The sequence below is a fragment of the Peromyscus californicus genome, unplaced genomic scaffold, assembly GCF_007827085.1.
Source record: "Peromyscus californicus insignis strain IS unplaced genomic scaffold, ASM782708v3 Scaffold_15__1_contigs__length_86483966, whole genome shotgun sequence".
NCBI classification, from domain to species: Eukaryota; Metazoa; Chordata; class Mammalia; order Rodentia; family Cricetidae; genus Peromyscus; species Peromyscus californicus.
The window spans coordinates 74,268,093-74,284,639 of record NW_026294447.1 but is presented as its reverse complement, the minus strand read 5'-3'; the positions used below and the strand labels follow the sequence as shown (position 1 = coordinate 74,284,639).

Below are 16,547 nucleotides of genomic sequence, written 5' to 3'. Positions count from 1 at the left end.
TCTTGATCAAATCTTTTAGTCAGTCTGTGTCCCTGATGTTAATACCTGTCTTCGAAGACTGGAAATAGTGCGAATTGAGTTGATACAAATAGATGTCCCTCACCTCACACTTCCTAAGCACGTAAATGTTTGTCTTTCATTCACTGTATAGATCTATAATGGTGGGTGAGCTACAAATTTGGTTTTCGGTTTTCTAGTTCCGAGACAAAGAGACAGAAATCCTGAGGGCCAAGCTTCGTGTGCCTAGGCTGAGAGGGTGTGCTCATTTAGAGGGAGATGTGTGTGAACACATTTGCTCTTGAGTGGAGCTCTTGGAGAGGCTGTCAGGTGTCTGATCTGGAGGAACCCAGGTAAAAACAAGTGTGTTCTCACTCAAGAGCAGGTGGCTAGATGCTAGCAAGGTGGGCTGGATTGTCCGTGGTCCTCAAGCCAAGTTCAAGTCTTCCTTCTTAGAGTGAGCTTGAGAAAAACTCACGTTCTCTGGAGTTTGTTTCCTTCTGTGTTTACAAAGCTGGGGTCATAATAGTGCCCAGAATAGGCGGGCCAAGAGGCTAGACAGGCAAAGCCTTCTTCTGTTGCCTGGTGCACTTCATTCAAGGAATATTTGCTGGAATCAGTAGCTCTAAAAAGTCATTTTAAGAGATTTTTTTTTCCTTTCTGGAAGACACATTGCATACTTTTCACAAATGGTTGGTTCTCTCTCTTTCTCTCTCTCTCTCTCTTTCTCTCTCTCTCTCTCTCTCTCTCTCTCTCCATGTTCATGTGGGAGTGGGGGTGAGGTACACATGTGTATACATCACTGTGAAGGCAAGAGGCTGAAGTCAGATGTCTTTCTGGATTACGTCTCTTTTTTCTTTTTTTGAGACAATGTCTCTCACCGAACATGGAGCTCATGTCGGGTGGCTGGCCAATGAGCTCCAGGGAGCCCCCTGTATCTGTTCCTGTCCCACCGATTGGTGGGGTTACAGAATCGTGGAGCCCGTGCCAGGCTTTGTATATGGGTGATGAGGATTCGAACTGGAGGCCTCATGCTTGTGTGGCAGGCATTTTACCTACGGAACCACCGCCTCGGCCAGCTATTCTGTCGTTCCCGTTTCCCTGACAGGGCACCCAGACTTTCAGAGTGGACGTTAAAGTGATGAATCCTATATTTAGTCTTCTCTTTAATTCCATGCTAATCTCTATTTTTCTAGATTTGGGAGCTTCCCTTTCTTCATGATTTAATTCCCCATAGGTGGTCACAGAAGCTGACTTAAAGTAAACCTTCAAGAATGTCCAGAAGTCCCTCCATGGGACCCAAACCACGGGCCCGATCTTCTTCCTGCCCAGCTCCTGCCCCGACTTCCCCAGGTTTCAGGCCCCGCTGGTGTGAGGTTAGGTTCATCAAGCCCGCTGCCCTGGAAGGGGGGCGGTGTTCCTCCCCTTCCCCTTCGCATCTTGCCGTGGTTCTGATTTATGGCTGGCGAGGCTGGCCTTAGAGAGTCTTGATTTAAAGCCCCTGTCAGAGGTCGTTACACGAACGTGGTGCCCGTAAAAGCTGTTTTCCTTTGTTTCCTGATCAGCTCTTTCATGGCATGAAATATGAGGTAGGAAAACGAGGCTACCAAATTGGAGCTGGGGAGCTGTCCCAAGCCTCTGATGTAATCCCCTTGAAGTTGTGTTGGTGTTTGCCTGACAAGATCTAAGGGAGGTTGGAGGGGGTTCCTCTTTGGGGGGGCCATATGGTTTGTACAGGTTTTCTTTTTTTTGAAATGTTATTTGTGATAAGGAAACAGACTCAATGCTTTGTTTTCTAAATAAATACAAATTTACATTCTAAATTCTAAATAAACAAAAAATTAAAACAAACAAAAATTTCAAATCAAGCAATAACACCCCCAAAATAAAGCCCCCAGTCAAACAAAGAAAGGAAAAAATCCGGAAGAGAGAAGGCAGGATGGTTTGTGGGCAGGGTTTCCCAGGGAAGGGTCCTACAGGAGTGAGGCTTCGGTGAGTTGGCCGCACCTGGCATAGGGCCCCAGGTACTGTCTCTGTCTGGACCTGGCTCTGGAGAGACTTGGTTTGGCTGTTTGGACATGTTCACATGTGCCTGAAGCTACCAACTTCAGACACTCTTCTGCCTCCGCTGTTTCTGCTCTTGTCTGGTGGGAGAATCTGCCCACTAGCTTTCGTTCTTTGTCTGCCTGTGTTGGAGGGTGAAAGGAGCCAGGGCTGGCTCTTGTTGCCCTTTCATTTGGGTGTGGAGCGTCACCCTGCACAAGGGTGGTGGTCTGTGGCTCTGTCCCGCTATGCCTAGACTAGGCGATGTCCCCCGCACAGGCATCCCAGCATCCACTTGCAGGGCCGTGTGGCTACTGCCTCTTCTGAAGCCCGCACCCAGTGTATCTGGGCAGGGATGACTCTGAAAATGGAGGACCATTCCAGCTGCGGAGTAAACTGCTGCTTGGAGAAGTAGCCCTGAAGTCCTGGCTGGCTTGTTGCTACACGAGAGCCTCTTTGGTGAAAGTGCTGACGAGCCCCTGGCTGTGCAGCTGGCCACAGGGGAGGCTCTGGCCCTCTGGGGCTTTCACCTTGGCAGCGTGCAAGAAGACATGGTTGTCTGGGATGATTCGTCAGTTCCTTGGGGCAGGCCTGGTCCTGGCTATTTATTACGGATTCTGGACAGAAGGAGGCATAATCGTCACCAGGAGCTGCATCTTTTCTTACAGAGAAAGTCCACTCTTGTGACCAGGAGAGGCAGAGCGCCCTGGAAGAGGCCCGACAGAATCCCCGTGAGGGCATTGTGATCCCCGAGTGCGCCCCCGGTGGGCTTTATAAACCGGTGCAATGTCACCAGTCCACAGGCTACTGCTGGTGTGTCCTAGTGGACACAGGGCGCCCGTTGCCTGGGACTTCCACACGGTAAGCCCTCTTCTCGGAGCATCCCACAGGGACCAGCTTCTGGTTATGCTGCTGTTATTGTTATCACCGCCCTCCTTCTCTTAGAGGCAGGTCATGGGAGACTGAGGTCTCCATTCCAAAGCAGATGAGGGTCTGGTAGAAGTGCCTGGGGACCTGAGTTCTGATCACTGATCTGTTCCTTTCCAGCTGTGGACCTTGGAAAACTACTTAATCTCTCTCAGCCTCAGTTCCCTGATGAAAAGCTTATTGTGCCTCCCAGGTTACAAATGAAGTCCTATATATCAAAAAAAGAAAAAAAAAAAAAGGATCCCATGTGCAGATTGGAGCTGGCATTGTTATCACGCTTGCATGGCTAATATGACATGCCTGAACATGTCTCAATGGGAGCATTTACGCTGGATTGTCTTGTAGCTGCTGGACAGTTCAGGGACTGTTTTCCTCCCTGAGGGCTCTCTCTCTTGGCTTAGCGGTTACACAGATCGTTCCCGGGCAGTGGTGGCCGAAGACGACTCGGTTGCCGACCCCCCCACTTCGTTTCTCTGTCTCTCTTCCCAGCTATGTGATGCCAAGTTGTGAGAGTGACGCCAGAGCCAGGAGCGCGGAGGCCGATGACCCTTTCAAGGACAGGGAGTTGCCAGGTAGGAGACACTGCCCTGATGGTGCTAACACTTCCACTTCCTTGGGCTTCTCATCCCCTCACCATGCAGAGGCCACTCTCTCCTCTACGTCTGTTTCCTCATTGGCCCGTTTGGCAGTGTGGAGCAAGGCATGCTGGGAAGGTCCATCACAGGAGCACAGACCCAGAAGCCATAGAATCTGCATCCCAAATTAGTCCTGTGCCCTTGAGAACATTGTTTCCCTCCCACGCTCTTTCCTCCTCATCTTAAGAACGTAGTCATGGCCTTAAAACTGTCTCAAGAACTGCATGGTCAATCTCCATCTCGGTGAAGCGGGGACAAAATTTTGGGGTCTGTAAAACTAAGGTAGCTTACAAGGAGTGGCATCCCTGAGGGGTCTGGGTGGTGTCTGCCTCCTGTTCTGTGGAATGCTTATATGATGATCCTTGGTGACACAGGATGGCCACTAAGGGTGACATGAGATATACTAGCAAGAGCCCAGGACCCCCAAATTGTCACTAGGCTGGATTTTCCCTTATTTATAGCAAACTCTGAGTTGCAATAAGAATTCTAAATACAGGGTATATAGAATTACAGACGCTCTCCTGTAAATCCTTGCAAGCCCCTCTTTTCTGTGCACTATTCTAGAAAAAGCCCAAGCACAGGGACACCTTCTCACAGGTGACCCTGCCTTAGACCTACGCCCACATAGAGGAGCATGGCTGGGGAAACACCCCCCGCACCCCTGCGGAGGTGGGAGCCATCCAAGTTCATGCTCACTAGCAGTCTTTCCTCAGTACAAGATTCGGTCTGTACTGATGAGAACTGGTGCCATCTTCCTATTGCCCATCAGGACTCCAAAGTGAGAACTGAAAGCGGGGAGTCCCAAAAGTCCCGGACTTTCCATGTGAGGTTAGTAGAAATCACCGTGTCACGAAACTGGAGGCAAGGAAGCCAGGGCCCCTTCTTCTAGCTACCCCTCAACAGGTTGGGGATAGCTATTCGACTTCATGCCGGACATGGTTCGATCTAGCGCTCAGGGACATGAGGTTCACTGAGTAGAGGAGATGAGTCATATAAAGATAAAGGAAGGCATGCACATAGAGATTCAGGCCAGGTACCCTCAAGAGAAGAGCGAGGCACTGTGGGAGAACTTACTCTAGAGTCTACACTGTTCTGAGAGGTCATATTTAATTCGACACCTGGGGGTTCGGAGAGAGAAGGGCCGAGCTGCTGCAGCAGGGGGCGGGGCTGCGGCTGCGCTGAGGGCCCACTTGGTTCAGGTGAGGAGGACTCCCATCTCTGCAGTGGTAGGGGTGTGTTTCCTCAGCAATGCTCCTCTTGGTGGCATGGATCTGGGACAGGCGCTCCTGTGAGAAGGCTTGCCCATGCTTGGGCTTTTGCCGAAATAGTGAAACAAGAACAGGAACTTGTGGGAATTTACGAAGGACTCTTCAGCTATCATCTCGGCTGAGAAAGGATGGGCAAAAAGAGGAGATTTTTGATAGGTCCACCCAAATCAGCTTGCACCAGGAGGATGCTCTCCCTCTCTTGTGCCTCTTCGACACCTGGTTCTTGCCCCCATAGCACTGTTTTTCATACGAACCGTGCCTGTCTGGTTATTATCTTGAGTACATTGGCCCAGCAAATTTTTGCAAAGTCTGTGAGGCTAAGAACCTCATCTGTTGTCTCCCTAGCATTTGCGCAGTACCTGTATCGGTACTCATCAGAACTTTATGGAATGGAAGGAAGCCGAGCGCGTTATTGTCCTTTTGGTCTGGTGCTTCCCTGTGGATTATGCACAGAGGAATGATGGAGGCTTTGTAGCCATCATTTGAGCAGTGAACACGCCCCCAGTCTTTGGCTGGACAAAGACTCTGAGGGGATCGTCGAGGAAGCTGTTGCCTTGGTAAGTGACCTGGATTCTGCCTTCAAGTCTCCTCTTGTCTTTTAGGCTGTCCTGAAGGGAAGAAGATGGAATTTATTACCAGCCTGCTGGATGCCCTCACCACAGACATGGTTCAGGCCATTAACTCAGCAGCGCCCACTGGAGGTGGGAGGTGAGAATGTGAGCAAGACTCAGGGGCAGTAAGGTGTAGTCCTGGACTCTTCAGATATGAAGGGGAGCTGGGAGAGAGGCCAAGGGCCGGACGTCTGTCTGTCCTTCTCCCGAGCACGTGCCCACAGCTTTGTTCTACTTGTTGGTGAAAACTTTCCTGCTTCTCGGTCTCTAAAAATTTTAATCTGCTTTCCTCTAGCTTTGGTAACAGGGTTTGCAGCCCTCTTGGAAAACTTACAGATGTTTAACCCAAAAGGAGGGGATGTAAAAGTGAGAGTCTTTTCTGGAGTCCTGGGGATTGAATCCAGGGCCTCACATGTGCCAGGCAAGCATTCTGTTTTCGATACATCCCCAGGAGTGAAAACCCTAAATGGAAGGAAGGGTGGTAGGCATCTGATGAGAACAGGACACCCAGGCAGAGCAGGGAGGACCATAGACATTTAGTGATTTCTTTCCTTCCCAGAGAAGGCAGGGGTCATGTATCCCTTTGACCTCCTGGCAATCGCAAAGAGCTGTGGACAGTAGAATCTAATCTTCTCATAGACAAAGTGGACTTGTTTCAGGAATTAATATGGTAGCTGGGGTAGTCCCAGAGCTGAAATACACATGTTCTCTGGTAGACAGACTATCTGGAGCCAACTGATTTGGGCCCATTGTGCCAGTGGCTGGAACATCCATCATGCATGTATCCACCATCTGATCACCCTTTGAATACATCCAATATGTCAAGTCCTTGACCAAGGACAAGGTATCGAGGAATAGAAGACATGTCCCTCCCCTCAAAGAAGGAAGACAAGTGGGTATACTAGACCATAGGCATATTAGAAATACATAACGTATGGTCGGTGTAGTTTGGTACCATAGGGCTGGGGGATGGAGAAAGAGGAAGAAGAATAGGAGAAGATGAAGGAGGGATAATGAGCTGGAAGAGGAGGATCCTGGTCCTAAGGGTCTGCAAGACATGCTAAGTAAGACTTGCAGTTATAAAGCCAGAGGGGGGGCATAGCAGGGGCTGGAGGGGTCAGGGAAGGGAGGGTGGGGGTATTGGACGCCTTAAAGCAGCAGAAGGGGTACCAGGGCATGGCAAAGATGTGCAGCCTGCTCTGGGCTTGTGTGGCTCACCAAAGGGGCTCTCACTCCCCAGCATCTCCCTGGAAGCAGAGCTGCTGCAAAGAATGGCCTAGGCCTCCAGTCCCCTTAGAGGAGACAAGTGTGGCAGTGGCTACTGGCTGGGATGAGGACTTGGACCATGAGCACAGCTGTAATGGGTCTGCATCCTCAGCTGGACAAAGTCAGCCAGCTTGAGAATTCTATTTAAGTTGTATCAGAGTTATAGCGCTCCTGACCCAGATGTGTAATAATCTAAATTTCACCAAAGGATGGGTTAATAAAGAAATGTGGTGTGTGCATGTATGGACTAGTTTTTCAGCTTCAAGAAGGCAACTATGCCATATTGAGGACATTATGCTAAGTGAAATAAGCCTGTCGCAAAGGACAAATCGCCATGGTTCCACTTACATGGATCAAACCTGCAGCGTCAGGGTGTAGAAATGTGCTTGTCAGGGCTATTAGGAGAGGGAAATGGAGGGCTTGTTTGTTTATTAATTTATTTATTCATTTTAATCCATTTTGAATAATGCCTTTCTATGTAGCCCTGAATGTCCTTGTTCTTGCTGTGATCCTCCTGCCTCTGCTTCCTGAGTGCTGGAATCACAGGTGTTTGCAACCATACTTGCAGAAATGGGGACGTTTTAGTCAATAGGTTTCACATTTCAGTCAGTCAAGATTAAGTTGTTGGTTAAGTTGCCGTCCTGATGGTTCACAGTACGGTGTCATGCTCTTATAATCCTGGCAGGAGCATAGAGATTATGTTCTGGGTTTTTACATAGACAAAATTTTTAGAAGAAAGGAAAGGAAAAGACAGGGTACACCAGCTCTATTTCTTTCTTTCTTTTTTTTTGAGACAAGGTTTCTCTGTGTAGTTTTAGTTTCTGCTCTAGATCTCACTCTGTAGACCAGGCTGGCCTCGAACTCACAGAGATCCACCTGCCTCTGCCTCCCGAGTGCTGGAATTAAAGGTGTGCGCCACCACCACCTGGCTTATTTCTTTAAAATACTTGTCTGGGTGCCTAATCTGTGCCCTTCAGGGTCTCATGAGCTCAAGGCTGGCTTCTGATAATGGCTCTGTTTCCTCTTACCTGGGGCATGCCAGCCAGGCCTCCCTCTAAGGGAGTACAACACAAAATCTGAGAAAGAGGGAGACAGGGTCTGACAGGCTGTGGATGAGAGTTGCTCCAAGGCTTCCCACAGTGCTCAGCAGCTCAGCATCTGAAATAGAGGCCACGCGCCTGGTTGTCAGGAAGAAGGGAAGGGGTGAGTGTTACAAATGCTCACTATCACGCCTATAGCATGCAATGGCCCAGAGCTTGCTCAACAGCAGCTGTTTGATGAAACCCTGGGCATGAATTGCAGTAGTGACTTTCTGTCCTCTGTCTCCCTTTCCACGATTTCAGTTGTTCCTAACCAACTGCAGACCAAAACAGCTAATTGGAAGATTCTGGAAAGAAAACAATTTATAAGCTTATGATAACTTTTAGTACGATGATGTTTTGTTATAATGATCTTATTATTAGTTATTTCTGCTGCTTAACGTATACATGTTCTTCATTTATAAATTAAGATTGATCATAGGTACAGACCGTAGGGAAAAGCAGTGCATTTGGAGTTCAGTTGTCAGCAGTTTCAGGCATCATTGGGGATCTTAGAATGTAGAAGGGAGAACTGCTGTTTTTATGTTGTTTAGAAAAAGGAGAGAAAACATAAATGAAGTAGGAGGCATGGGCACAGAAATCTTAGGTCTGGGTGGGCCCACTCACCAGCTCAGGGGTCTTGGCTGCAAGTTCTGCCTCAGCCCTGTTGGGACATCCCCTCCCCTGGCTTCCACAGGAGCCACTGACCCCAGGACTGCACGGTCTTGGCTACAGGAAGGGGATCATAGACAGGCCCTGCCACCAAGGGAAGTTAGGATTGTTAGGAAGTTAGGAGATTTTTACAGGCACTAAAAACTAGGAAATTTATAATGTCTTTCATACCAATGTATCCTGAGGGAAGGACTTGAAAGAAATAACTCCTCTTTTAGGTATAATTTAGGGTTGGGAAGGTTTTTAAAAAAAGACACTTCCCAAAACTCAGTTTTCATTTTAAGCTTTTATTAGCTTGTTCATGCTTGGTTTTGATAGGGTTGAGAGGTTTGGACTGTTTTGGGTATATGTGTTACCCGAGGGCTGGACTTTTAATCAACAGGAAGACAAGACAGATCAGGAAATAGTTTAGAAATCAGGCAAGAGAGTGGAGTGAAGACGGGGAGGGTGTGGGGAAGCATTGTTTGGGGAGGTACCAGGGTTGCGAGCCTTCCTGGGCTCTCCTGGATCTCCCCATTACATCAAGCAGAAGCCCTGATTTGTACTCGGATGGCCCTCACGAAGGTCCTGCTGGCCATTTGCTCTTGTAGTTTCCAGTCACTGGTCCTTCCACATGTTCTGCTGGCTGTCCTGGGACCCTCACACCAGCTTCCCTTTCAGTCCAGAACGTCATTCCCCCTTTCTGGTGACTGTCTGGTGTGGTGACAGACCACCTTCTCAGAGGTCTTTTCCTGCTGTATTCCTAGAATTTAGATCCCATGGTAGATTTTCAACATGTGCCGATGGATACATAGCAGGAAGGATAGTAGATATGGTAGACAGAGGGGTAGATCTGACAGTCCAGCGACCATGGTAACACTAAATGTAAGGCTGGATGCAACATGGAAGATCATTGTGATTGTTTTGTAAGCAGGGCCCTCCAGCACTCTGCCCTGGTCTGATGGACTCAGGATGCTGTATAGACAGATGCCAGCCGCTCTTCCAGGATGGAGGAATGAGGGGAGGGGGGCATGGGGCTGCTGGAGATTGAGCAGCAGTTCTGGAATAGGGCTAATGAAGAGAGTCAGGAAATGCAGAGATCCTGGGTGTTGGACTTGGCTTTGGAATTGAGAGCTGGGGTTGCAGGCATGAGGGTAAAGAAGCCATATCCAACCCTTCCCTCAGGGTTTGACAATTAAAGTGGGACATCAGTGGGAAACAGTCCCACATGGAGACTGTGGGAAGAAGGGAGAGAGGTTGTTTGGGGTAGCATAGAAAGTCGATCATCCCCTCCTCCAACTTGTCAGACATGGCTTTGCACTTCTCAGCCTGCCCTTGGTATAAGCTCTGTGCTTGTTTCTGGGGGATGTCTGAAGAAAAGGGCATGCTTCTGGCATGGAGAAGAGGTATATACCCAGGAGACTATATTACAAAGTCGGTGTGATCATAGAGGCTGATAAGACCTTCCAGGACTCAGGGCAGGGAGGACATGTGAGAGCTGATGATACAGGTGACTTTTCACTTACACGGGGGGGGGGGGGGGGGGGGGGGGGGGGGGGGGAGGGCCAACCCAGTGGTACCAGAAGTGAGGGCTTCTCAGCAGAGGAACATGTGGGCAATGAGAGAGGAACAAGCGGGGGCATAATGGGAAGAGTGGCAGAAGCAGTGTGATTAGGTCTGGGGTGTGGTGTGTGCAAGTAGGAGATGAGGCTGCAGAGCTGGACAGAGCCCAGGTTGTGTTGGGCCAACCGAGTCATACCAGAGGCATCAGGGACCATGGTGGCTGAGAGCACCTTTGAATGACCATGCTGATGGCATTATGATGCAAAAACAGGGAAATTTAAGAGGGGGCCAGGGGAACAGTCGACAGCAGGAGGGTGCTGGGAGCATAACCCAGCAGTGAGGGAGGATTTACTGAAACATTGTGCATGAAATAAATAGATTCTCAAGACTGGGTAGAGGCAGGGAGAGGGAGGGAGGGAGGTGCCAGCTTCCCTCTCTGGCCTCCTAGCCTGACTGAGTGGCCAAAAACAGTGCTGCCCAAATCTAAAATTAGACAATGTCGAGTTGGGTGTCTGTTGGAACATCTGTGACTGGTACACACACAGGGGCATTACAAATCTTTAGGTGACAGCCTTCCTCACTGGCCCCTTGCTGGATGATTAACTTATGCCCTTGGCTCCCTCCACCAGAGCTCTGGAAGGCAGCAGCCTCCCTTGGATCAGCCATCTACCCATCCGTTAGACTGTCAGTCTCGAAGGAAGGCTATCTACCTAGGTGTGAGTCTCTAGGGCACTCTAGGGGGAGCCGGCCAGCCTTGCCTGTGTGGGTCTCCTAGTCATTCACCTGCCTCCTAAGGAGAGACTGCCAGTGGAGTGGCCTCATCCTCCTGGCTCAGTGAAGTTGGTTGTCTGTGGATGGCTTTGCAAGGAAGAGTCTGGAATGTGGCTGACTTGGCGTTTCCCAGCTCCACCCGCACAGCTGGTGGAGCTTGGACCCAGCTCCAGATGGGGCTCGGTCGGTCTGCTTGGCTTGGCTCAGACCTCCTGGCCAGCCCTCCTTACCTTCTCTAAAACTGCTTAGGACAGCAGAACTGGGCTCCAGATCTTGGCCAAAGCAGGTTGTGGTAAACGGGCTTGGCTCTCCAACTGTGTGTTACAGCCAAAACCTGCCAGGGCCAAGGCCACAGAATCAAAACTGAAAGTGCCGCAGAAGGATGGCCTTCACCAACCCTAATATTGGGAGAAGGCTGAGTGTGTCTGTTCAGGGAAGGACCTGGCTCCAGTGGGTTTCCCTGTCCCTGAAGGCAGAAGTTACTAAAATAGTCCAAAGGCAGAGTCACTGAGCAACTATATCCTGAGTCTAGAATGAGGGTCATTTGGGTGTAGCTTTTCCACACTACATCTGAAGAAACTTGGGCATCCTACCCACACAGGTATCCATTTTAGAAGAACTTTGCCCATGAAGGGGTCCTTATAGGCATAATAAATGCAGTTGATCTTTTGGTTTGTTTGTTTTTTTTTGTTTTTCGAGACAGGGTTTCTCTGTGTAGCTTTGTACCTTTCCTGGAACTCGCTCTGTAGCTCAGGCTGGCCTCGGACTCACAGAGATCCGCCTGCCTCTGCCTCCCGAGTGCTGGGATTAAAGGTGTGCACCACCACCGCCCGGGCTGCAGTTGATCTTAAGGAGCCATTGGCCCCTCCAGCATAGGGTCCCAGCTCCAGTCTGATGAACAACCCAAGCCCCCAGTAGGGGTATATGTGTGTGTGCATGCGGGCACACATGGGAAAGCAAGATTGAGTTTTTTTGCCAGTGTTAGCCTACGCTGTGGTCCCAGCTGCAGACGTTTGTAAAAGGATGCCTCCACAGAGCCACCAAGATGGCTCTTTAAGTGAAAGGGGCTAGCCACCAAGACGGATGACCCGAGTCAGATCCTGAGAATCTACAGGGTGGAAGGAGAGAATTGACACCCTTGGGTTGTCTGCAGAGTTCCATGTGTATACTGTGGCATGTGCACCTGCACACATGTATTCTCTCTCTCTCTCTCTCTCTCTCTCTCTCTCTCTCTCTCTCTCTCTCTCTCTCTCACACACACACACACACACACACACACACGAATGAATGAGTGTAAAAAAAAGTGTAAAAGGATATTTTCAGAGAGTTGTGAGAACTGGAGGGACCGGTGGGGCGTGACTTTGAGGTCAGGGTATAAATGTCAGGAGTCTGTGATGTCAGGGACTCTGGCAAAGATGGATTGAGAGGCTCCTGGAAAATCTGGGGAGATCTCATGTTCTGGCTCACCCCTCTCTAGCACTCCCCTGCAGGGGGAATCTCAGAACTGCTCGGTTCACAGAGGTCTCTGGTGTCTTCTCTTGTACATGCTCAGAGTTGGTTTGGCTATCCCAGGACTGATGATAGATCAAGAGTATAAAAGTTCTTGGAGTTTGTTCTGGTAAAGGGGTTGGGTTCCCAAGTATGGCCCTGCCATCCCCCAGCTTTGAGGTAGAGTCGAGGCTTTGTTATTTAAGGGGACTTCTGGAGATAGAGGAGTTCAAAGGTAGAGCCTCATGATAGCTGGGATTAGTCCCTACAGGCTAGGCTGTGGGTTGGGGTCTTGGAAGTAACTCAGAAAGCCTCTTCTGAAAAATGGTGTCCTGCATTTAGCCCAGCATTCTGCTGTGGGCTGGCATCGGACAGGGAGTGCAAGCTAGCAGTGGGGAATCAGGGCTGCTCTGTACTGTAGGTCTTGATGAGAGAGCAAAGAGGGATGGATGGAGGAGAGCCAGGAGGGCAGAGGAATGGGCCCAGATGATAATCACCCCCTGGCCAACTCAGAGCTTGCAAGGAAAACAGAGCTGCTTCTTGGTGCGAAATAGCCTGAAGGTAGGCAGGGAGAGCTCTGATCACAGAGAACAGACAGGCGGACAGGAGGGTGCTCCAGGAACATGTGTTGGAGGGAGAAAGCCTTCCCTGGCAGGGCCTCTGGGTGGGATGACCTCATCCCTTCCCGTCTCAGGGACCGAGACTTTATTATTCCAGCCTTTAGGTAGACATTACGCTATGCGAAGCCTAAAGGTTAAAGGAAGAGCTGCCTTCGCCTTGGGGCTCTCACAGCTCCCTGACTGCCTCCCCCGAGAGAGCCTTCCTTCGGAGCTCCTTTCTCGTCCAGAGCTTGGGGCCTCCCCTTCCTGCACCCTGAGCATCCCTACAGAGGTTCAGCCTGCCCACCCTGTGTGTACTGCAGGGGCAGCCATGAGAGCAGGCGCTGCGGCTGATAAACGAAAAGTAAAAACACTTGGACACGGGCGTGACACACTGCCAAGAATGCCAGGCTGCTTCAGACCGCCTGCACCTGGTTTCCGTGGCGGATTAAGCAGCTTCCCTAGGAGTCAAAGGCCAGTGACAGCTCAGTGTGGCTCTGTCACACCTTCCCTAAGGTTCTCTCTGGGTGGAAGCTGTCAGGATGAGGCCCTACTGACATGCTTCTTAGAATCCAGGATGCCAGGGGATTTACCCAAGACTGAGGCCACCTCATTAAGAATGGACTGGACAGTGATGACTGGCTTTTTTTTTTTTTATTTTTCCATAATGCAGCTTCTTTTGCTTGAACTTCATGTCCCTTAAGAGTCACTGTGAAGCAAGATGGGGTTTTCCAGCTTGTGCTTGGGCAGGGGTGAGAAGGGTCGCCTCCTTTCTAGAACATAAAGCAAACCCGAGAGGGGTGTCATATTAGCAAGTGCCCTGGACATTTTTTTTTTTTAACCAAGTGTGTCTTCAGAGTGTGCCAGCAGGTCCTGATGGCCTGGTCTAGGATCCCTGCTTACCAGTGAACTCCTCTATCAAGGCTCTGTCGCAGACCCTGCACACCAGTCATTTGAAATGGATAGGATCTCAACCTCAGCCTTATCCCCTCCCCAGGGGCAAGTCACCCAGGCATTTGAATATGGATCCTTGCTCATAGTCAGTGTCAGGCCCCAGGAACTGAAACAGGATACTTGTGCGTCTTTTTTCTTCTTCTGTTCAGAAACTCCAACCAACCCCTCTGCAACCGACCTACCACTGGCTTTCAACACTGTAAATATTAGTATTACTCTGACTTCTCTGAGTAAAGATGATGCATAAATAATTAAGTAGTAAATGAGACATATAGGTAGACCATTCCATGTACTTATACACATAGATGCTGGCCTTGTCATTTTGTGGTCCATCGTTATGGACTGTGCCAGATGTGGTCATCACTATGTATTTGGGCACCATGGTGTGTCTCTGGTCACTTTAGTTTCTCTAAGAATTAGCTGGGGCTCTGGTTAGCATATGATCTCCTAAGCCTGCCCCAGACCTCCTGAGTGGAAATGTTAGACTGTAGAGACTCATCCCAATAGGTCTAGAATTTGCTTGCTTTAAAATCTCTGTTTGGGGTTGCGGGGCGGGGGAGGGGTGGTGGGAGTAGGGGGTGGCTCAGCCGTCAAAGTATAAGCAGCAAACATGAGAATAGAGTTCAGGTCTCAATAATTGATGTAAATGCTGAGAGTGAAATATAATTCCAGCACTCGAAGGTGGACACAGAGCTAGACCATCTTTGTAGGGGAGATGCACCTTCAATCAATGGAGAGACTCTGCCTCAATGAATACAGTGAGGGACTGATCAAGGATGACTCCTGACATGAACCTTGGACTTCCACACATAAGCACAAAGCCACAGGTCATGGGGACATCACACACCCCATATGCCAGTCTTCATATTTTGGGCTCTGCTCTTCTGAGACAGGGAACAGCTTGAGGCTAGGCTGACATCTCCAGAGCCGGGTACTGGGTGTGATGAATACTCAGTGCTGGTACCCATATACAAGTTCAGGAAAGCATCCTGTTTGACAGTGATCTCTGGGGTCAAGAGAATACAGTTTAGATCCTAGACATGGTTTACTCAGGGGGACTAGATCTACGTCTTTTGTCTTGAGTGCCTATCTGCCCAAGAAATGTCCTGTTTTTTTCAGAGGACGAGGCAGATCAATGAAATAAGGATCACTTTATAGACCCCTAAGGAAAAAGCTGTTACTACCTGATGGCTGGCAGCCCAGCATGAAGATGATCTTGGTTTGGTCTCTGTTGCTGTAACAAAATACCCTGGGCTGGGTAGTTTATAAAGAAAAGAGGTTTATTTTGGTTCATGGTTCTGGAAGTCCAAGAGCATGCCAGCATCGATTTGGTTTCTGGTGAGGGCCTCTTACAGCTTCAACTAACTCATGGTGGAAAGTAGTAGTAGAAGTACATGCAGATTTGGGGGTAGGGGTATCTGCTTCATAGCAGCCTACTCTTGTGAGAACCAACCTATTTCCATAAGAACTCACCCAGTCTCTTAAGAAGGCAATAAATCTCGCTTCAAGGGTCTACCCTCACTCCCCAACAGACACATTTGTAACTTCAGTATGAGTTGGCAGGGACAAATGCTTAACCTCTGGGGTGGGGTTGTCTGTCCACGGCCCAGGTTCTCAGAGCCGGATCCCAGCCATACCCTGGAGGAGCGGGTGGCACACTGGTACTTCAGTCAGCTGGATAGCAACAACAGTGACGACATTAACAAGCGGGAGATGAAGCCATTCAAGCGCTACGTCAAGAAGAAAGCCAAGCCCAAGAAATGTGCCCGGCGTTTCACCGACTACTGTGACCTGAACAAGGACAAGGTCATCTCACTGCCTGAGCTGAAGGGCTGCCTGGGTGTTAGTAAAGAAGGTGAGTTCTGCCCCTGTGTGCCTGGCCTCTTAATACCTGCCTGACCCAGGGACAGGAACCAAGAGCTGTCCTGAGGCATGAGGTCCTAGACATCCATGTATTCACCAGCTGTTTACTGGGAGTGGGCTGTGCTTCAGGGCTAGCTGCCTGCTGCAGCTGTAGAATTACTGATAAGGTTTCTATTCTTATACCGTCTACTGAGGAGGCATAATAGTTATTCACATACTCTGTGATTAGTACTATGAGAATGTATTTGTCAGGCAGGCCAGACTGCAGAAAGTAACGAATAGACTCTCACACATCATTGATCAACTTAGCAAAAATTGCTTATCGTTTATCTTATCCATGGAGTAGGGCAGCATAGTTCCAGACTGTGTGCATGTGCATGTGCGTGCGTGCGTGCGTGCGTGCGTGCGTGTGTGTGTGTGTGTGTGTGTGTGTGTGTGTGTGTGTGTGTATGTGTGTGTGTGTGTGCATGTGTTGCATGTGGTATGAATGTGTAGGAGATAGAACAGGGACTGTTCTACATACCTCAAGGAATCAAACTGAAAATGATCCTGCTGCCTTCATCAATGGGCATTTAGGGCTACACTGTTGGTCTGATTTATTCCCATCCATCCATATAGAGTAAGCTTGGGCATGTGAGGTTATTCTCTGGGACAGTCTTAGGAGTGATCTGCACATAATTTCTCATAGTTCATGGGCTGGAACTCTGTCACTGGGCTATAGCAACTGTAGGCAAAGTAAGGCTGGAGAACTCTTCGCTCAAGCGGGAGGCTTCATAAAGGTAGCGAGGAGCCACTGGATTAGGAAGGCCATATTTGAAAGAGACTGCCAAGT

General features: G+C 49.4%; 1 protein-coding gene across 4 annotated transcripts in view; it reads left to right on the top strand.

Annotated features, from left to right (window-relative positions):
* The window catches only part of Smoc1 (SPARC related modular calcium binding 1), a 164,258-nt gene that overhangs the window by 141,719 nt on the left and 5,992 nt on the right, over positions 1–16,547 (top strand). For all 4 annotated transcript variants that reach the window (XM_052739426.1, XM_052739425.1, XM_052739423.1 and 1 more), the window contains exons 8-11: positions 2,709–2,901; positions 3,457–3,539; positions 5,473–5,578; positions 15,463–15,707. In XM_052739426.1, the coding sequence (XP_052595386.1) occupies positions 2,709–2,901; positions 3,457–3,539; positions 5,473–5,578; positions 15,463–15,707 (627 nt within the window). The remainder of the gene's footprint in view (positions 1–2,708; positions 2,902–3,456; positions 3,540–5,472; positions 5,579–15,462; positions 15,708–16,547) is intronic.